This window comes from Tupaia chinensis, unplaced genomic scaffold (assembly GCF_000334495.1).
Source record: "Tupaia chinensis unplaced genomic scaffold, TupChi_1.0 Scaffold143624_1, whole genome shotgun sequence".
NCBI classification, from domain to species: Eukaryota; Metazoa; Chordata; class Mammalia; order Scandentia; family Tupaiidae; genus Tupaia; species Tupaia belangeri.
Window position 1 is genome coordinate 300,953 of NW_006203472.1, and position 21,878 is coordinate 322,830.

The 21,878-nt window shown below is 51.4% G+C and overlaps 1 protein-coding gene across 1 annotated transcript in view; it reads right to left on the reverse strand.

The window, feature by feature from the left end:
* The window catches only part of AP2A2 (adaptor related protein complex 2 subunit alpha 2), a 77,030-nt gene that overhangs the window by 43,468 nt on the left and 11,684 nt on the right, over positions 1 to 21,878 (reverse strand). Inside the window, exons 3-6 of the mRNA XM_014582494.2 lie at positions 10,823 to 10,965; positions 9,791 to 9,984; positions 4,074 to 4,203; positions 797 to 898 (exon numbers count right to left, since the gene is read on the reverse strand). Coding sequence (XP_014437980.1) covers positions 797 to 898; positions 4,074 to 4,203; positions 9,791 to 9,984; positions 10,823 to 10,965 — 569 coding nt within the window. The remainder of the gene's footprint in view (positions 1 to 796; positions 899 to 4,073; positions 4,204 to 9,790; positions 9,985 to 10,822; positions 10,966 to 21,878) is intronic.

The window sequence follows — 21,878 nt, forward strand, 5'->3', positions numbered from 1 at the left end:
TAGTTATTGGATATATTTAGACTAATTAAGTTCATTGGCAGAACAATTGAATGGGGGGGAGAAGGCATGGAGGGCAACCATGGATGCCAGGGACAATGTGGGAGGAGGATGGGACATAGCAGAGGGTGGGGGATGGGGAATCAAGGATGGCAAAACAAAAGGCAAGGTATGCAGGATGTAAGAATTAGAAAATTATTTGCTGAGAACATGTATGTTGATGTGCTTGATTGAGCCAATGCACAGTGTATTTTGGATGGAAAATTCATTTGTGTGTTGTGACGGTGTATAGTGAATTAATGTAGAGAATGAATAAATTAAAAAAAAAAAAAGAAATAAAATACAGAATCTATGCCATATGATCTACTTATGTGCAGTCCGAAACACAGTCAAAGCTGAATGACGGGTTTCAGGACGCACACTCCCGTGCCGACGCCACAAACGAGAGCCAGGAGTGGGCCCGCACTCCAGCCAGGGCGGGGTCTCCTGTAGGGAGGAGCACGGGGCTCTGGGCGCTGGCAGCCCCGCCCCTCCGCTGCGCTGGGACCAGGGCCACAGTGGATGCTGGCTCCTCTGGTGGGAAGAGTGGGCTGCATTCCTGGCTCTGCTTGCCCCTGTACACACAGGGTGTGTCTTCCTCAGTTCACAGAAAGTGAGACGAAAGCCAAGTGCTAGCCATGACAGTTCTCGTTCTTGGATTGCAAAGTGGGTCCCTCTAAAAGTAAACTGATAGGTTAATTATATAAAATCATTAACACAAAACCTACCCTGACTTCTGTTCCCCCAGCAACAGACTTACTCTGCTTAATCTAGAGACAGCCAGAGAGACGGACGTCTTAAACTCTTCCGGGTTCTTCTGCGCTAACGTGGTGATCAGACTGGTGGCGGCGGTCACCACGCCCTGAAAGGAAAACACACAACAGCAGACATTTGACTCCAGTCCAATACTTGGATCTGCCCACCCATCTCAGACTTGTTTTCCCAAGTGAGATGTAAGCTAAGAGCAAGACAGCGGAAGCCCTCAGGCCTCTTCTGATGCCCACAGTGTTTCCGGAACTCGAGATAGCACACGGGTTGCTGTCTTTTTCCAGCTTCTCTGAAAACGGGAAAATCCGGCCATCTTGCCCAGGTCCCTGCCCCGCAGGGTGGCGAGCGGGCAGAGCGGCTCTGCAGTCCCAGCCTGCCTGCGCAGGGCCCCAGTCCCTGCTGGGCTGAGAACCGCGGGCTCCATGTGCACTTGCTCGCCTGAGGCGGACGTCCACCTGAGCTACAGAAGGAGACGTGTCCTTAGGCTCGTCCGGCCCTTTATAGCCCACAGGTGAGACTAGGCAGCAGCAACTGAAAGTGGTCCTGGCTCCTGGCTCCATCTCTGCCACTATCCCCCAAGCACCGCCAGCCAGACAGGAGCCACCAGGCCCAGCACACAAGCCACCCCCTCCCCGCAGAGCTCCCTCACCACCTGCCCCGGCAGGCATGCACTCGGATCCCAGTGGGGCGCAGTCTTCCGTGAAGCACAAGGAGTCCTTACTGCCCCAGGACAAGGGAATGCAATTCACAGTAACCCGCTTTCTTCACACATTTTGCTTAGGTAAAACAGTTCTCTTGCAAATATAAGACAAGCGATAAAGTGACCTTTGTTAACTCTGCAGAGCTGAACGCTGCCTCAGGAAATATCTATGAGACCCATTTATTTACTCCTCCTGCTCGCCTGCACCCCGCTCCTGAGCCCGAGTGGGGGGCATAGCAAAGTTTCGGCAGCTGTGACTCAACGATGACAATGGTGACCATGACAGTCAAGCCAGGAGCCACGTGCTCTTCCCAGAGAGCACCCGCTGCATGGTTCCCTCAGCTTTCTAAGAGTGTGAGAGCTCTTTAAAGAACTGATCTGACCAGTCCTAAACAGACATTCCTCTGCGGGCAGAAAGTAGGTGTAGCAGGTTCCCCAGGTCCAACAGAGGACATTAAAGAACCTGAGCGTTCACAATGTGTAGATGCCACGAGGGCACAGATGTGCTTGCCACGGGGCTCCTAAGCATGTGGAATGAGCCTGATCCAAGCGACCGCTCAGTTACTGAGTTCAGCTCTCACTGTGCCCGGGCGCTCCCCTCTCTGCAGGGAGTCTCTGTGTGAGGGGCATGTTGCTGCACTAGCTTCTAGCCCCTAGCCCTGCCCCAAGGCTTCTCCCGAGAGCAGCTCAGGTTGCAAATCACAATGCAGCCCTCAATGGAGCTCCCCGGACCCTCCTGACAACTGCACCTCTGGCCTTTGTCCACCAGGGCCTGCCATGCCTCCCCACCCACGCCACAACCCCCTGCTCCTCCACTACTCTCTGAAGAGAACAGGGCTCCTTTACTTGGGGCTGGCAACTAATGGTTTTCTGGAGAGCCCCTAAAATTAAGGCCAGAGACAGCAAAGTCTCGGGCCTTATCTGCAGGCAAAGCCGGCGGGGTGTGCTACAAAGGAAGACAGCCTGAGAGGTGCAAGAGCACACCCCAAGAAGCACGGAGATGAAGAGCATGCTGGGCAGCGGGGACACCCTGGACCTCATCCACTCCAGACCAAGAACGCACTGATCAACACACCTGACAGAACAGCCGGGCCCAGGGTGAAAATGCAAAAGCAAACCAATAGCGGGGGTCACAGAATCCTAGAGTGTCAAATGACAGACACCCTCATGGCCCCTAAGGCAAAGCCACCACCCTGTCACGCACTCAGTATGCCCTGGAGCAGCAGGAAGCTCCCCCAAGGCAGGAGAGGGCAGCAGCATCTGTCAGAGCCACAGGGCAGTCGCAGGCATGGCCTGCAGCAAGCTCTGTGTGAAGAGGAGAGCCCTCAGCCCCGTGAGCAAGCCCACACCTGGCCACGTGTCAGGCAGGCCTCACACAGGGACAGAGGGCCAGCCCCACTGACCAGGCATTGCCCACCTGCCCACTCACTGCTCCTTCACGGTCCGCCCCACCTGCACACTCACATAATCTAGGGCAGCCCACACCCCGGCTCACACCTGCCAAACCTCCTGTTAAAGCCCGGGTCTGTAAGAAACCATTTCAGTTTCTGACCTCGGCTCCCTCACCTGCAAGCTGGAGAAACCCCACTGCCTGACTGTGTCTGTTTGGTGGGGTAACGTGAAACTGGGACCGAGCGGGAAAAGGAAAGTCGGGGCGGGAGCCACTAGCCTCATGTTCTGCCCGTGCAGGGTGAGTCCTCACACGAGGCAGGCCAGGCCAAGCCGGCTTTCGGCAGCAGCACCTGCAGTCTTCCTCCGCCGGTCCTCCATGCCCACACGATATGACCATCAGACCTTCTTAGTCCCAGTGAGCCCACGTGGCTGTCAACCACACCCAGTGCAGCCACCCGATCACCTTCCTCCGAATCTACATGCATGAAATTTAATTCCAAGGCAGACTTCTCTTCTGGGAAGACAGCGCCGTTACTGGCTGGCACACACATCCCTGTGTACTCGGTGGAAGTACTTCTGGCACTGATTCTGGGTCTCTCACTTATACCCCAGCAGCAGGCAGGCCTGGCACTCAGCCTAGCCTCCGCCCTCACCTGACACGGTGGGCAGACTGCAGCACCAGCCCGGCAAGCGCACACCCTCACCTGGGCCCCCTGGGTGGGGGCAGGTCCTGTGCCCCACTTCTAGCCATCACAGTTGAGTGTTCTAATCCTCAGTCCTCATCTATAAAAGAGGCTGGCAGTTGGGCCTGGTTCCTGGAGTGTTCGTGGAGGTTAATACAACTGCATGTCAGCCCCAGGAGCTCCATCATGGCCCTCAATCACCTGGCAGGGACCAGGTGGGAGCCGCCCTGCAGGCAGTGTCCAGAAGTCGTGCTCCTGATCTTGTACATCTTAGAGCCTCCTGCCGAGTAAACACAGGCCAGAGGTGGGGAGCCCCTGCCCTCGGCCCAGGGCTCACAGGCACGTCAGACACGCAGCTGCAGCAGCGCCTCAAGTGCCCCCCAACCCCGGCATCACGAGAAACAGCCCTGGGCTGCCTTTCTCCGGCCGCTCCAAGAAAAAGACTATTTCGGGAAGTGGGAGATGGGGCTCAGGTCGGACCCAAAAGCACTTACCAAATGCTGGTCGTTGAGGAGGTGCACCACGCGGGATGTCCAGTCACCCATGGGGACGAGATCAGGAGACGTTCTGTACAGGCGCAGCAAACACAAGGCAGCACTCTGCTTCACGCTGTCCATGGTATCTCTGAAATAGACACCGGGGGTCACTCGAAGACACCACGGGCCTGCCGTGTGGCCCCACAGCGCTGAGCACAGCACAGAGCTACTGAGAACATCCCAGAGTCACCAGGAGTCAAGAGGGGCATCAGAGGGTCTGGCCTGCAGGGTCAAGAGGCCTGGACAGCATGCAGAGTAAGGTCACTCAGGCCCCTCCTCCACCAAGAGTTCGCTCTAGCCAATGGCACAGAGCTCACAGCTGCACGGGGCAGAGGCCTACGGCTGAAGCTCACTGCCTGCTACCGCACCTCCAGAGAGGGTAACGCCGGTGTTTTTCCCAGTAGCTGGGCATAACCGTGGCTACACGGGCTAGCCACACTCAGCTAATGTTGCTCGTTAACTGTTTCAATTACGGCATCTCATGATTAACAGTCCCCAATCACAACAGAAAAGTGCCTAAAGGCCTCATGGCCACAGAATGCCATCTCTCTCTCTTGCCAATCTCTCTCGCTTCCAAAATAATCATTAGGGTAGCCTCCTCAGCCCCTCACCCAGCCTCACTGCCCTGTGAGGAGGTGGGAGGCCGGGGGCCACCACAGCATGGGAGTACCAACATTATTCCTAATGCCCTAAAACGGGCAGGGCCTCGACATGCACCACGAGATTAACAAATGGGCAACTATTCTATTGCCAGAGGGCATGTGTGCTCGCCAGAGAGTGAGAGAGAGAACCCTCGACAGGACACGGCCACCCCACAATTCTCTTTCCTCCACTTCCCCATCAGGATACCCTGGGCACAGGGCTGGGATGGGACCACAGTCAGCTGTATGCGATCTGGTTCTTGATAAACTATGCTTAACCACTGCCCTAGACGGTCAACCCCAATAAATGGAAAATTTTAAGAGAAACCTATACAGGCAAAAATAAATACCGTTTATTTATAAACTATGTAAATTGCCTGTAAGTAAACACGACAATGCAAATATTGTCATTTCTGTGTCTCTCCCTGGCCGTTAGCCTCGTGCATATGTATGAACCAATCCCCTCTCTTTGTTCCCTGTGCAGTCACCCCACCTTCTCAATCACACTACATGACAGTCTTGGACTGGCTCAGCTGGGGACCCCACCTCCTCGAACTGGAGGTGCTCTGCTCTCCCCTGAGCAAGCACCAAGAGGTGGACAGGGGCTTCAGGTCACTGCAGATACCTTAACATGCTTGCTGAAGACAGGGTGTTCAGTGCTCTGTTTATCCCTCCTTCTCCCTATCCTCAGTCAAGTTCTGGAGGAGGCAACAGACCCACCAAAGAATACTCTTTGCAGAGGCTATCAAAATACACCTGAAAAAGGGCTTGTCTGTTCTCAAAGGCCTCACACTCAGTGGGAACTGTAGCTCCATCTGGAAGGAGGAGAGGGCTTAGAAACCATCTTTACCATTTATATCTTAGCTCTTGCTTTATTATCCCTAAATGGGACCAAACCATGAGACACCTCCAAATCTCCCACACTACTCCAAAGAAAAAGTACTTCTTTGAGAGAAAGAGATTTTTGCTACAGGGCACGTGGGCTCACTGGAGAGACAGAGAGACAGACACAGAAAGTGAGAAATTACCCCCAGGGGGATGGCAACACCGCAGTCCCATCTCCATTCTCCCTCTGGGATCTGGGGCATGCTCACACAGGCGCACACACACATGCCCGGTGTGAGTTTCAAGTCACCGGGTTGGGACTCGAATTGCAGTTAACCACGTGGCAGTCCAGCACCTTAACCACTATGCCACAAGAAAAATCCCTTTGAGTAAAAAAGTACCTTTTAGGATGCAAACATCCCCGGGGAAAGCAGCAGACATCTGCCTCTCCTCTGGCCCTGGGCAAGAAACGCGCCGTGCTTCCTTGACGGTGGCTGGTGATGCCATCTAGGCTGTGCGCGGCTGCTGTCACCAGATGGCTCCTGGGCCCTCCCAAGACTACATGCCAACAAGCCGTCTTTCAACATACTGGTTCAAAGCAGCTAGCATGATTTTAGGCATGCAACTACAAATGCTAACCACAACAGGAGGGCTATCCGACCACCATTTCCAGCTTAACGGTAAGTGGGGACTTCCCACAGAGACACTTCCACACGAGACCAGACAAATGAGAAGCATGATCCGCTGACCCGTACAAGGCAGGAAGGCTGAGGCGCACCACTGCCGCCTCGGTCAGGCCACAGCGGTTCCGGGGCTGTCCCCTGTGCACTTCGGCCACAGCCCTGAGCAGCAGATAAAGACGCTGCATCACTCTTCTCAGCCATCTCTCTCCCAGCATCCCTGCTGGCCAGGACCTTCGCTGTAACGAAGCTGCACAGTTCAGCTGTCCCTCCCGCCCTCCTACCAGTGACCACAGGCAGCACCATGACACCTCCACCCCTAAGCGAAACTTAATTACTTAGCTGGATTTCAACAGTCAGTTACTCTGAAGCCAGCAGATGGCATGATGGTTAAGGCACTGGGCTCCCATATGGCTGAGCGTGGTTCAAGTCCTGGACCTAGCAACTTACTTTCTCTTTCTATCTCTCTTTGGTGAGTATAAACTTAATAATAATAATAATTTTTAAAATTAAATCTTTTTTTTTTTTGAGAAGGGCTGTGGCGCTATAACTTTTATTTGCTTACATCCTCTGTCCCTGGAGGACAGCCCAATTGCTCCAACAGCACCAGGCCAAGCTGCCTTCTAGCTGCAGGCACCACCACCTGGCTTCTGCTGAGGGATCTTTTCTTTTTCTAATCACCAAAGGATTAAAAAACTCACCAGAGAGATACAAAGGAACAGAGGGAGCAGAAGAAAGTACCCCCAGTGGGGTGTGGGCACCCTGCAATCCCTTCTCCATTTCTCCATCCCATCGGGTTCTGGGGCATGAACACACACGTGCTCAGCATGTTTTTTCAAGCCCCCAGGGTCAGGATTTGAACCGCGGTCAGCCACATGGGATCTGGATTCCCGTAACCACTAGACTTCAGGGTCAGTCCAAGGGCTCTTTCCTGACCCCTCTGGTCCTCGCCCAGGCTGGCCTCCATGTCCACCCTCGGTTCACCCCTCAGCACATGCCTTTCCTTCAGGGAGACGCTCGGTTTGTCGGCCTGGACCCTCCTCAGGGAGCACGCAGTCTTAGTTTTCTGTGCCCCGCATCAGGCTCTCTATGAACAAGGCACTGCTCAGAATCCTGGAAGCACTGCAGGAGCCACGACGAACAGTCTCAGACCCCAGGGAGCTTGGCTGAAGGCAGAGGCAGGCTAGAAACAGACAAGTCACGGGTGCTGTGTGCCAGCACAGGGCGCAGGCAGTGACCGCAGGTGCAGGGCGGAGGCTCAAGGAGGTCTCACTAGCAGCCCTGAGGCAGCCCTAGCCAGTAAAGGGAAGCTGCAGGTTCAACACAGCCATCAGGGAGGAGGGCGGCCTTGAGGTGGAAACTTTGTTTCTTTTTTTTAGAGGTTTTTGCCATAGGGTATGTACACTTGCCAGGGAGAGAGACAGAGACAATGATCCTGGGCTCTTGGGCACGCATGCACACGTGACTGGTATGATCTTTAAGTGACCAGGTCCAGGACACGAACTGCACTCTGCCATGTGGGATTCCAGAGATGTAACCACTAGGCCATCTGCTGGCTCCTAGGCCCACCAACTTTTAAGCTCTTACATTCTGAGTTTGTTTTCCTCCCAGTGTCTCTGCCAGCCTGGCTCCGCCCTCTGCCTGTCCTATGACACATCACGACTCTCCTCCAGCTCGCACGGCCAGTCTGCTACTGCTTTTCACGTTGCTCACAGCTAAGGTGCTCAGTCCGGCCAGGGCTCCTCGGTGACGCACGGCTGATGGCAAGGCTGGATGACGCCGCGCTGTGGGGCTGTGCTGCACAGTGTTCGGGGTTTCGCAGCATCCCTGGTCTCTACTGCCTGACAGGCATACCCCCTCCATGACAACCAAAGCTGCCCGAGACACTGCCTAAGACCCCACGACAAGACGGGCTGGCTGGAACCCTTCCCAGCACTTTCACCCCGTCCTCACTGTGGCACCTCAGTGCCATGTCTACCTGCTTTGCTGTGGCCCGAAGACCCTGCTCGGCACGTGGACAGGCCGTCCAGATGAAGGCTCAGCCCACATGTCACAGTCTGTGGGCTGTGGGGCTAGTCCCAACTCAGCAGGGCCTCCTGGAGCACAGCTGGTGGGGGCTTTGCCTTGCCACGCCCCGAGGCCCAGGTCGGGACAGGGCTGCTCTGCTCTTCCAGCACTGGCTGCTCGGCGTCACTCGGCTTCTCTCCAAATTAATGGGGACGGGGAGGCAGACAAACGACAGAATGCTCAGAATGTTTGTGCTTGGCGTCCTCTGCACTAATGCCCTGGCAGAAGGGCAAAACGAAGAGCCATAACATACTACAGAAAGGTTCTGCATTTTCCCCCTTGGTGCCCAGCTGAAACGGAAGCCCTTTCTTGCTCTGGTTGTAGTTGGCGGGTTTGAGCTTTCTTCTTCAACGTGTGTTTTAACCTCAGTGGCAAGACCAGCCACAGTAGGCGGCCACAGCGTGCCATTCTGCAATGGAACGTCCACACGGAAAAGAGGGGTTTGGTCCTCGGGTCAACCTGCAAGCACAGGACTGCGACAGGCCACAACCATGCCGGCTTGAGGAGGATCACAGGGAGACCCTGCTGGGAGTGCCTGTGTCTCTCTCTGTGTCTCGTTCTCTGTTCCTCTCCCTCTCAAGAAAGAAAGAAAGAAAAAATAAACTTTAAGAAAAAAGACCTGCAGGCCAGCAGGTAGCAGGGTGGTTGAGGGCTCTGGACTCCCACATGGCCGACTGAGGTTCGAGTCTAGGACTTGGTGGCTTGCTTTCTCCCTCCCCTCCTCCCATATTCTGTCCCTCTCTTGTCAAATTAAAACAAATAAAGTTAAATGAAATAATTATTAAAAAAAAAAATCTCAGTGGTACCGGAGAGGCAAAGTCTAACCGGACCCCACCTGAAATCTAAAACCTGTAGTTCTTGATCCAGCCTCAAATCTCCCCATTAAATAAAACAGAGAGGGGGAACCAGCAGTTAAGAGTAATGGCTATGTCGCTGGACTCCCACGTAGTCGACCGCGGTTCGCGTCCTGGACCTGGTGGCTTAAAACTCACGCCTGGCGCGTGTGCGTGTGTGCCCAAGATCCCAAGAGGAGAATGGAGGAGAAGGGATTGCAGCATGGCCATCCCCCCTGGGGGGTGATTTCTCGCTTTCTGTCTCTATGTCTCTCTCTCTCTGTCTTTCTGGCGAGTGCACGCGCCCTACAGCAAAAACCTCTCAAAAAAAAACAGAGAGGGGCCAAGGTGGCTAAGGAGATGTGGTGCAGTGGTTAAAGTGGTGGACTCCCACATGGCTAACCGCAGTTCGAGTCCCAGACCTGGCAGCTTCTTATCTCTCTCTCTCTCTGGTGAGTACATGCGCCCAATAGAAAATTTAAAATAATAATAAATAAAGTAAAATAATTCTTCAACAATAAATAAGTAAGCAAATGGCGAGATGAAAACCTTAGAGATTAAGTAGCTACATATGCGATGTAGTTAACACGAGGCAGAAGCCCATTTCCAGTGGGCGACCAGGTACATACCCAGCCACGAGGATCTTAGGGATCTCCCCGGCGAAGGCCTCGGCCATCTCCCGACTGCCGACGTTGGCGATGCAGTGCAGCGCCAGGCCCATGAAGGTGGGGTTCCGACTGGCCAGGTCATTCTTGATGGCGTTGTTGATCAAGCGGATGAGCTCACTGTTGGAGTTCACCAGCACAGAGATGAAAAGGTAGCCCTGTGTTCATGATGACAGAGAGCACAAAGTTCAGACAGTTCAAGGCCTAGGCCTGACGGCCTGACCCCTCGCAGCCCACCCTGCCTGCCCTGCGCGGCTGCGAGGTCTGCAGCTCAAGCACTCCTCTTCCCTCGGGGTGGTGTCTGTGCTCACGGGGCACATCCTGGTCTCTCCTACTGAGACTGCCTACCAGTCACAGCCCTCGATCTGACAACCAAAAACGCCTGGGGCAAGACAGTCTGGTTGCAAGCCCTGGTCTAGCTCTGTCCCTCTGACACCTTCCCACCACTTCGCCCCAGCTCCTGCCATGGACAGTGTGCCCACGAGATGAGCCTGACTAAATGCAGCTGGTCAGGTGCCACGTAGGAACCAGACCCCTCATCGCTTCCCCAGGCCCGTGGTCACACCATCCTTGCCTTGGGATGGGAAGGACCACCTTGCTGTCACTCACAATACTAATTTCTGAACCCACCCGACTGCTGTCCACACCCTCCCAATTGAGCCCCCAGTATCACACAGTCACACCCTTTCTAAAGGAGGATGACGTAATGATTTTCTTGAGACCCATGTGACTGCTGATCACACAGCTTTGCACAGTTCCGAGGGGAGCAGCCCTCTGGGCCCGCCCTCTGCGCTCCAGCTGCAGCTGCCCTTCCAGTTCTGTAGTCTCTGCTCTCTGCCCGGCTCCTCCTGCCCTCACCCCTCAGTCTCACTCAGGATGCCTTTGCCAGAGCGCTGGCCACAGGTGCATCCACTTGTCTCAGTGTGCCAAGGGTCTCTGACACGGTGCCACAAAGCCAGGTGGAGTAAATGCCGACAGTGCGCACCACACACTCACAATCTGCTTCTCCGTGTATCTGTTCGAGCTCAGCAGGTTCACGGCCTCCATGTGTCCGAAGTCGATGTCATGACCAAGCAGAAAGATGAAGAGCAGCTTGCACACGTACTTTTTTTTACTGTAGCCATCAAGAGCCTTGTCACCTACAGAAAAGGTGGGCAAAGGTTTTACTCCAGGTGGGCGAGGCAGAGAGCTGAGCGCTCGGTGGCAGGGCAACAGGAAGCCAGCAAGGAGCCTCCGAGGGAGGGCAGTGGGCTTGGGCAGCTGCTGCAGATGCCACGGGCAGTGAGGCCACGCTTCTAAAACGGGGCCATCAGAGCCCGACTTTCTGGCTTCCCTTTTAGAAACAGACACAGAGCAGGAGAATCCTGGGCAGGTACAGTCGCCGGCCTCGCTCCAACCTGCCACAATCCCACCGAGGCCCTGCAGCGACAGGACTGTCAAACCCTGTCATAACCAACCAGTGACTCTCCTAAGGAAATGTATTAACTTAGGCATTCTCCCATTTCACAACAGTTTCAGGACACACCATGTAGCCACAAAAGTGAGACACACGCACATGTGAACACGCACACACAGGCACCAAAGGACTCCTGCTCCTTTCCCTAATCACAGCGACCTGAACGCCTCAGCAGGGCTCCCGACAAGGCAGAGTCAAAGCACGTAATTAGCAGAAAATACAACTCCACTTTAAAAATGACCATTCAGGGGCCAAGCGGTGGCACCGCAGTAATGTGGCATGACCCCCACGGGAACGGTTCTGGGTTCGTGTCCCAGGACCCCACGACCTCCAGGCGCAAGCCAAGAATGCCTACATAGCCCGTGACCCAGGTCCACTGGGGGTGAAAACCCTGCTAGGGATGCCTGCCTTCCTCGAGAAATAAATGAATAAACTTACAAAGCAGCGCCATTTTTTGGAGTTTAGTTAAATGTCCCTAGCACTCCCCAAGTGCTGGTGGGCCTGCACGTGTGCCAGCTCCCTACCTGGCCACCTACGAGCCCACGTTCAACAGCAGAAAGCCCTCCACCGGAAAGCGCCAGCGCCACACTCCTAGCACAGACTCCACCGCCTCCTGGAAGCCTTCTCTGACACAACCAAAAATACACACCATCCCCTTAGCTCCCGGAGCCTTGCCCTGGCACTGCCCAAGGGGAACAGCAGCGTGAGAGCAGAGAGAACTGACAGCCCTGCTCACACTGGACTCCAGCAACATGTCGCCACAATCGTCCATGAGTCCGACAGAGTTCTGCTCCAGCAGGACCCGGAGCAGGAGCCCCTCTGTGCCCGCCCAGTGCGTGGAAATCCCAGTGGGCACCCTCTCAGAAGCCAAGCCCGCAAGAAAGCAAGTTAGGGCAACTGTTAGGGCAAGACAATGCGGTGACCAAGGCCACAGGACGGAGCCTCAGCCCTCGAGACGGACAGAACTCGGGGAGAATGCAGTGCCCGCGAGGCAGCCTGGGGGCCTCACTGAGGGTGGAGGGCAGGGGGAGACCAAGAGGGTAAACTGACAGGAGACCCTGTCTAAACCAGAGACGCAAAAGGGGCTGCCTCCTCAGTGAGAGGGTGGGTGGGGAAGACCTGCGCCTGCAAAGGGAACCGGCACAGACGGCCATCTGTCTGCCACAGTCCCAGCAGGAGCAAATGGCTGCCTGCAGGCCAAGAGTGCGGCCCAGGCCAGCAGGGGTGGCAGACACACAGCGGGGGGCCAGCAGGGGTGGCAGACACACAGCGGGTCCCTCTGCCCAGGCACCCCAGAGCCTGCCCCACCTGCCGTGACCTGGGCCCAGGCCGCGGCTCACTTTCTCAAAAGTGACCTCCTGGGCATCACTCTTCCTTCCCAAGGAACCCAGATGAGTCCCCAGCCCTGAGTCCTTTCTCTGTACAGCCATTCTCTCTCACCGGGACTCCATGCAGACACCAGCTGGGCTGGGCTGGGCTGCCAGGCTGCCGCTGTCCAGTCTGACCTGAAGGAGGCGCCCTTGGGCTCACTTCCCGACACACCTGTGGTCAGCTGGAGAGGTCTGTGGAGCTTCTGGTGAGCTCCCACTGCAGCCCCCGGCCGGCCTGCTGTCTCGGGGCTCATTGTGACCCCGGTCTGTCTCAGCCGCAAGGGCTGCAGGCTTTAAGAAGCTGGTGAAAGATCTTCTAGGGCACACGACCGTTCTTCAAGTGCCTTTGTCCTCAGTAAGTGCGAGGAGCAGGGTCCAGGGCTGTACCTACACTCCTCGTGGAGCACCGGCACCCAGGCCGACGAGGCGCCCCGAGGAACGAGGCGCCCCGAGGAACGAGGCGCCCCGAGGAACGAGGCCCAGAGCACCCGTCGCAGGGAAGGCATGTCACTGCCCCTCAGCTATTGTCTCGACACATCTAGCACACATCCTGGTCACTCCATGAGTATGAAAAGTCCAAACCTGACACCCAGGAAGACATGACAGCAAATCACAGGCCAGTCCTCAACTCCAAAAATCACCACCAGGACAGAGGCCCTGTGCCACAGCAGGTAGCTCCTGCCCTGCCCTGCATGCTTAGGCCCAGACACTGCCCTTTAGGCCTCTCCCCTTCGTGCTCTCTCAGCTGCGAGCGCTGGAGGGACAGGACTGGAGAAAGGGGAAGTCTCGGGTGGGTCAGTCTGTGGGCCTGAGGCTGGGAGACCTGGGGCAAGGCAGTCTGGTTGAAAGCCAGCTCTGTGCGCTGTGCAGCCTGCAACTTCAGCCTGGAGATAACCTTCCTGAGACTCTCTCGATAGAATCCTAGTGTCCACAGCAGCACCCAGACCCTCTCTGCAGCGCCTATGCCACTCACTAGGGACAGAGGCCCCAGCCCTCTGCATGCCCACCAGGGCCTGACCTGACCAGCAAACTTCTCTGCTCTTCAGGGCTCTGGGCTGGGCTCCCTTTCACTCCAGCCCTGAGAAGGGGCCCCTCCACATCGTCCCCCAGAGGGCTCTCCTTCAGCCTGAGGGAGCAGGCCCATCTCCTCATACCTACGGTCACTGCTGCCTCAGAGTTCAAGCATTCTTGCAGATAAGCGTCCCTCTCTAACCCACTGTGTGTGGGACCCAGACTGGTACAGTCCCAAAACGCTAGCTTTAGTACTGGCCTAGAATTACTGTTTAATTCCAATAACTTGGGACCAACAGATGGCATAATGGTTATGTTGTTGGACTCCCATATAGTCGATGGTTCAAGTCCCGGACCCAGTTGCTTAAAACTCACACCAGGTATATATATATGCATGTGTGCCTGAGACCCCAAGAGGAGAATGGAGAAGAAGGGATTGCAGCATGGCCATACCCCCGGGGGTGATTTCTCGATCTCTGTCTCTGTCTCTCTGGTGAGCGCATGCACCCTATAGCAAAAATCTAAGTGTGTGTGTATATATAAAATATTAATTCCAATAATGTAAGATGTTAAGTTGAACTTTAAATGTTCTGAGCTGGGGGCCAGGCAGGTGGTCAGGTGGTTAAGATGCTGGATTGCTGGATTCCCACAAGGCTGACTATGGTTCGAGTCCCAGACCTGGTGGCTTGCTTTCTCACGTCCTCTCTTCCTCTCTCTCTCTTTCTCTTTAGTCAAATTAAAATAATAATTAATTCGATTTAATGATTCTGTTTAAAAACTGTTCTGAGCTGTAAATGGAGTGGATAGCCATGCCGCCTATCTCCCCGGCTGACTGTGGAGATCAGGGATGTGTGGGAAGCTGTCCCCACTCCACAGAAGTGCCATGACTAGGGACCAGCAGTTGGCATAATGGCTACATCGCTGGACTCCCACGTAGTCGACCGTGGTTTGAGTCCCAGACCCAGCAGCTTAACCTCACGCCGGGCGCGTGTGCGTGCGTGCCCAAGAGCCTGAGAGGAGAACGGAGGAGAAGGGATTGCGGCGTGGCCATCCCCCCTGGGGGGTGATTTCTCACTTTCTGTCTCTCTGGCTCTCTCTGTCTTTCTGGCGTGCGTGCGCATGCGCAAAAAAAAAAAGAAAAAAAAAGATGTGCCATTGACTAAAGGCTGGGGCTCTCGTCTGAAGGGCTCTGCCACCCACTGGGCTCATGACCTCAGGCAAGTTTCTTAACTTCTGGGACAACATAAGATCGCAAGACGGGTTAATGAATACCATACTTCACTGACTCGCCAGGCGCATACTGACGTCACAGAAGTTACAATATGAAAAGGTGTCTACTTTACAATGACTGGAATCTGGTGTTTTTTAACTGCTGGAATGCACTGGCCAAGCGGGGGGATATGGCATCTCTCAAAGGGGCCACACAGCAATCCCTTCTTCTCCACTTCTCCATCCTGTCAGAATTCTGAACACACACACACGTCCAGTGGGTTGTGTTTTTTGTCTTTTTTTTTTTAAGAATTATTTTTATTTAACATTATTTATTTGTTTGTTTGTTTGTTTTTAATTTGACTAGAGAAGGACAACATGAGAGAAAGTAACAAAGCAAGCTGCCAGGTCCGGGACATGAACCACAGTCCATCATGTGGGAGTCCAGCACCCTTAACCACCACGCCACCTCCTGGTCCGTTTTTGTCTTTTTTTTTTTTTTTTTTTTTGGGGGGGGGCGCTCGCCAGACAGACAGAGAGAGACAGAGAGACAGAAAGCGAGAAATCACCCCCCAGGGGGGATGGCCACGCCATAATCCCTTCTCCTCCATTCTCCTCTCGGGATCTTGGGCACGCACACACATGCGCCTGGCGTGAGTTCTAAGCCACCGGGTCCGGGACGTGAACCACGGTCGACTACGTGGGAGTCCAGCGACATAGCCATTACGCTAACTGCTGGTCCCTCGTGTCTGTCTTTTTTATAAGCCACTGGGGCGGGGATTGAAACTCTGGTCAGCTATGTGGGGTCAAGCTTCTCTTAGCCACTAGGCTTCAAGGCCAACCAGAAACCTGGAATAATTGTTTATAGCTAAATATCCAGCAAGGAGCTAGCCAGTGGCACAGGCAGTAGTACGCGAAGCAGAAGCCACATGCAGGACCAGGGTTCAGACCCCAGGTCGTCCTGAAACACACCGGGTATGCACATGCACCATGACCCTGGCTAGCTGGAAAGCTATAGGGGGAGAGGGACCACCAGGTGGTCCCCTGGTCAGGGGTATCTCTATGTCTGTGTGTGTCTGTTTCTCGCTCTCTCACATGAAAAGAAATAAACACCAAGCAGGCTGAGACACAAGGGAGAGTGATCCAGGCACCCAGACAGTCCCTCGTCCTGTCGGGAAGGGAAGGGACAGGTACACTTAAACAATCCTTCAGGTCAGAACACCTGGGTCTTCACATGCCCTTGCAGGGGGTGGAGCTCTGTATGCTTGTCTCTGCCACACACCCAACACCTATACAGTGCTCAGCATGAGGTTAACTGCTCAAACGGCTTTGTCAATTTCATAAATGAATGGGTAATCAAATAACTCAATTCCAAATTGAAAAAATAGCCCCCTAAGGAAAAAATAAAATTTAAAAATTTAATTATAAATGTATAATTTAATTATATTAAGACTAATAGGAGCATCCCAACAGTTTAGTGATTAAGGAAGCTGGATCAGATCCAACACGGCCACCCTTGGTTGAAACCTCAGCCCGGTAGCTTGGAAACCACTACAGGTGGGCCAGTAGGTGGCATAGTAGTGAGGGCACTGGGCTTGCACGTGGCTGACCACAGTTCGTGTCTCGGACCTGGTGGTTTGAAACTCATGCCAAGCACATGTGCGTGCATGCCCAAAATCCCAAGAAGAGAATGGAGGAGAAGGGACTGCGGTATGGCTATCCCTCCTGCAGAAGGGAGGTGATTTCTCGTTTTCTTTCTATCTCCTTGTCTTCCGGTGAGTGCACACGCCCTTTAGCAAAAATCTATCTAAAAAAAAAAAAAAAAAAAAAACCTACAGGCACATGTATATGTGTGCTCAAATTCCCAATAGGATGGAGCAGTGGAGAAGGGATTGTGGCATGACCACACCCCTTTGTGGGTACTTTCTACCTTGACTTCTGTCTCTCTCTAAAGACCACATGTGCCCTCTGGCAATTTAAAAAAAAGAAGAAAATCGTTTAAGTGTTCTCACCAGAAAAAAGAAAAAAGCAAAGCGATGTGAGGTAATGAGCTAATAAGCTTAATTTAGCCATTCTATAATGCATACATATATCGAAACATCACGCTGTACACCATGCATCTATACAGTGTTAACACCAATTTTAAAAACTTTTATGCATTCTTTGTCATGAATAAAAATAAATAAAACTTTGAAAAATAAGTTTCAAGTTTTTAATTAAGAAATACTTTTCAGTATTCAGTATTTCTTAATTAACATAATATATCTTCAATAACAGGTAAATATCAACATTTAAACAATATTCATTTTATGCACTGATATATTCTATTATTACATATTACCAGTATTACATATTACTTCTGCCTTTAAATTATTTATTATTTTTAAACCTGTGCCTGCCTCCTCCACAGATTTAACGCATTTGCAGGTAGACCATCTCCTGTGCTAGGACTTTAAATGATACTCATTGTTTCCCTGAGAAAAGTGCGAAGATTTCATAAATTTTCCCTATTAAGAAAATCCACCTCAGGGGCTGGCCCCATGGCACCATGGTTAAGTGCTGCACAAAGGAAGCCAGATCCCACATGGCCAAGCAGGGCTTCAGTCACTGCCCTGGCGACTTGAAAACTACACCAGGAGCACACACACACGCCAGGATCCGGACAGGAGGGAGAACTGGAAGGAAAATGGCTGTGGCATGGCCCAGCCCACTGGGGGTGCTTTCTCTTCCTGGCTCTCCTCCTTCTCCCGCTCCCTTCCTCCCTCATGCTTGTGCATGAACCCTCGGGAATTGAAAGGCAGGATGCTCCTTCCGAGCTCACTCCTGTGCTTGTCAGCGTGGCTGAGCCTGGCTTCTTCTCAGGGCTGTGCCTTGTTCCCACACAGTCTCTCATCAGGTGATAGGCACTTGAGTTGCTTCTAGCTCTTGACTGTTACAAGGAGACTGCTATATCGAGTAACTTTCAAATGTTCACTGTCTGGTTATTTGCTCTTAAGAGGTTTTGGAACACTGTAAACAAATGAGAAACAAACTTATAGAGACAGAGATAACTACCAACAGCTAATACTTTCAAAAGTAATACCATACTTCCTAAATATTTAAAAGTAACATCCCACGGTACCTGAAATTTGCTCCACAGTCATTAAGGTGGGTGGAAAGTAGACATGACAGGGTCAGCTCAGCACAGCGAAGGCTGCAGTAGCCGGAGGCTCATTACCCTACTCCCTGGACTTCTGCACCTGCTTGAGATGTCCCATGACAGACAATTTAACAAAAAGTAAATCCAGGAAGGGCCAGAAGGTGGCATGGTGGTTAAGGTGCTAAACTCCCATGTGGCCGACCCTGGTTGGAGCCCCGACCCAGTGGCTTGAAAGTCACACCGGATGCATGTGCACGTATGCCCAAAATCCCAATAGGAGAATGAAGAAGGGGTTGCGGTGTAGCCAACTGTCCGTCCCGGGGATGGGAGGGTGACCTCTCAGTTTCCCCCTCACTTTCTTTAACTGTCTCTCTCCTCTCTGACAATTGCATGCACCCTATAGCAAAACCTTAAAAAATAGTAAGTTTTTAAAATAATAAAGCCAATGAGGTCTACTTAACAGTCAAGAGCTAGAAACAACTCAAGTGCCTATCACCTGATGAGAGACAACATGCTGTGTGGGAACAACGCACAGCCCTGAAAAGAAGCCAGGCTTAGCCACGCTGACAAGCACAGGAGTGAGCTCGGAAGGAGCACTCCAAGGCATCTGAGTGGTGAGCAATCCCTTTCAGGGGGCAGGACAACCGACGAGTTTCTGCTCAGACTTCATCCTCCTGACCCCAAGATCCAGCAGACTGGGTCAGAATAATCCTAAATTCCCATGGAATCTGCTGCACAAAGGGAATAAAACTGAACTGCGGAGAGACCGTAGATCCCCTACTCCTGAACATCTCTGATCACTCAGATTTAACTTCAAGAAATTAGGAAGAAACATATAATCCATCAGATGACCAGAAACCACCACAGAGGCACAAGAAATAAGAGAAACCAAGAAAATATCTCTCCCCCAAGGGAAAAGAACAACTCATCATCCACAGACAGTACAATGGAATTCATGGAAATGTCAAATAAAGAATTTAGAATATTCATGGTGACAAAGATAACAGAGATGCAAGAGGAAAGACAATGAACTCCAGAAGATGCAGGAGAAAAGAGGCAACGAATTCCAGGAGGTGAGGAAGTTCTTGCACGATTTGAAAGGGGAAATATTCACCATAAAACAGAATCAAGTAGCACTGATAGAGATGAAGGCTGTAATACAGGAAATCAAAACCTCCCTTAAAAGTATTAAAAGTAGATTAGATCATGCAGAAGATCAAATCTCAGAATTAGAAGACAGAACCTCTGCCCTAGAAAAGTCCACCAAAAAGACTGAGAAAATAATCCCCAAAAATGAGAATATATGAGAAAACCTAGATACTATTAAATATCCAAACATTCGGATAATCAGTATCTCAGAAGGTGAGGAAACTAATAAAGGCATTGACAATCGATTCCATGAAATCCTGGAAGAAAACTTTCCAAACCTAGAGAGGCATTCAAATATCCAGACCCAAGAAATACAAAGAACCCCACATAGAATCAACCCAAGAAGATCCTCTCCAAGGCACATCATAGTTGACCAAAACCACAGACAAAGACAAGATACTAAAATTGGCAAGAGAGAAACATCAGTTAACTACAAAGGATATCCCATCAGGCTAACAGCAGACCTCTCAGGGGAAACAATGCGAGCGAGGAAAGAATGGGAAAATATATTCAAAGTGTTAAGTGAAAAACAATTTCAACCAAGAATACTATACTCGGCAAGATTATCCTTCATATGGGAAGAAAAGACAATGGATAATATTCTCAGATAACAAAAACAAAGAATGTACCAACACCAGACCAGCTCTCCAAGAAGTTCTGAATGGAGTGCTGTACCAGGAAAACTCAAGACAGACACAGAAATAAGAGAACAAAAACAACCAAGAGAATGGCCAACTTAATGTCAGGGATAAATCGGCGTTCAATGTTAACTTCCAGAATTTAAACAGAAAGATGAGACCACAACAGAAGAGAGGTTAATTACATGAGACGGAACTGGTTAAATAGAATTTTGTATCTTTTGACTAAAACATTCCTGATTTTCTTCTATCTGTGTTTTCCAGATTTAAGGATTTTTGTCTTCTCTTGAGCTGTCAATAGGTTCATCTACCTCCTATTTGAACAGAATCCTAACCTTTTTCCTGGCTTTAAGTCTTAAGCAAATTTTTCTTAACATTTTTTTATTTTGATTTATTAAAGCTAAAACAGCATTTCTTAAAATTAAAAAACATATTTAAAAAAATATCTATTGAATGACCGCAGTGAACTATATAGCTTCAGCTAGCTACTTTATAGTATGTCCATTCTACTCACTGAGTTTTATGCCTAAAAGCAGACATGTGTTCACAGATATGTACATATCAGCTAAACTTGCAAAAGTATTTAGATTAATTAAGATATTTTGTTATGGGGGACCAGCAGGTGGTATGGTGGTTAAGGTGCTGGACGCTCCCATATGGCCGACCATGGTTCAAGTCCCAGACCTGGTGGCCTGCTTTCTTACTTTCCATCTCTCTCTCTCTTTCTCTCTTTCTCTCTCTCTCTCTCTTTCTCTCTCTCTCTCTTTCTCTCTCTCTCTCTGGTCAATTTAAAATAAATGAATGAATAAAATTAAATAAATAATTATTTTTTTTAATTTTTAAAAAGCAAAATATGTATCATTTTATATTTATAACTATAACGATAACACATATGGTAATTTATTTGAGCCAACATACAGTGCATTCTGGATGGGAAATCACATTTTGTATGCTGTGATGATGCACAGTGAATGAATGTAAAATAAATAAATTTAACATAAATACAAAATAAATAAAGAGGGAGAAGCTAGTTTTTAAATTATTTTTTAGTGTCGGAGGATGTGTGCACATGCATGTGTACATGGACATGTGCACACAAAGAACTGCCCAATGAGACCTGGTCACTCTGCAGTCCTTTGTCTCCATGCCGCCGGCCCATCAGGATCTTGGGCACACATGCATGTGCTTAGTGTGTTTTTCAAGCCACTGAGGCCAGGACTCAAATCACAGTCAGCCCTGAAACACCCAACACTTTCTGCACAGCACATAAATACTATACTACAAGGCCAGCCCGCTAGTTAGACCTGAATCTGTTTTCCTAAGTATTTTTGTTCCTGTTTGGTGCCTCTGTTGGTTCTTGCTCATAATATCTCATTTCTTTATGCCCGATTATCTTTGACAATATTCTGGACATCATATTAGTGGAAAACATAGAGGCAAGAAAGATTGAGAGGTACTAAAACGTTCAGGAGGTGAGGCCTACTGAACAGTGTTTGGATCATGAGGACATTTCCCTCATAAGTGGATTAACGCAGTCTTGCAGGAGGGCGTGAGTTCTTGCTCTGGGAGGAATCAGTTGGCTCCCATAAGGCGAGGGTTGTTATTAAGGAGCTCCCGCAGGTCACACTTTGCATGCACCCGCTGATCCTTCTGCTTCTCTCGCCACGGTGTGCCATCAGTGCTATGCATTTGGAGTTTCCGCCACTGGGATTATTTTGAGGCCTGTACTAACAGCATCTTCCTCCAGACAGGAGTGATTCTGCTCACCCGACTCCACATTTAAGGAGTGAGGCTGGGTGGAACACCCAGGTGTCAAGAAGACCAGCTGTTGGGAACCAGCAGTTAGCGTAATGGCTATGTCGCTGGACTCCCACGTAGTCGACCGTGGTTCGTGTCCCGGACCCGGTGGCTTAAAACTCACGCCGGGCGCCTGTGCGTGCGTGCCCAAGATCCCGAGAGGAGAATGGAGGAGAGGGGATTGCGGCGTGACCATCCCCCCTGGGGGGTGATTTCTCGCTTTCTGTCTCTATGTTTCTCTCTGTCTGTCTGGCAAGCGCACGCGCCCTACAGTGAAAAATCT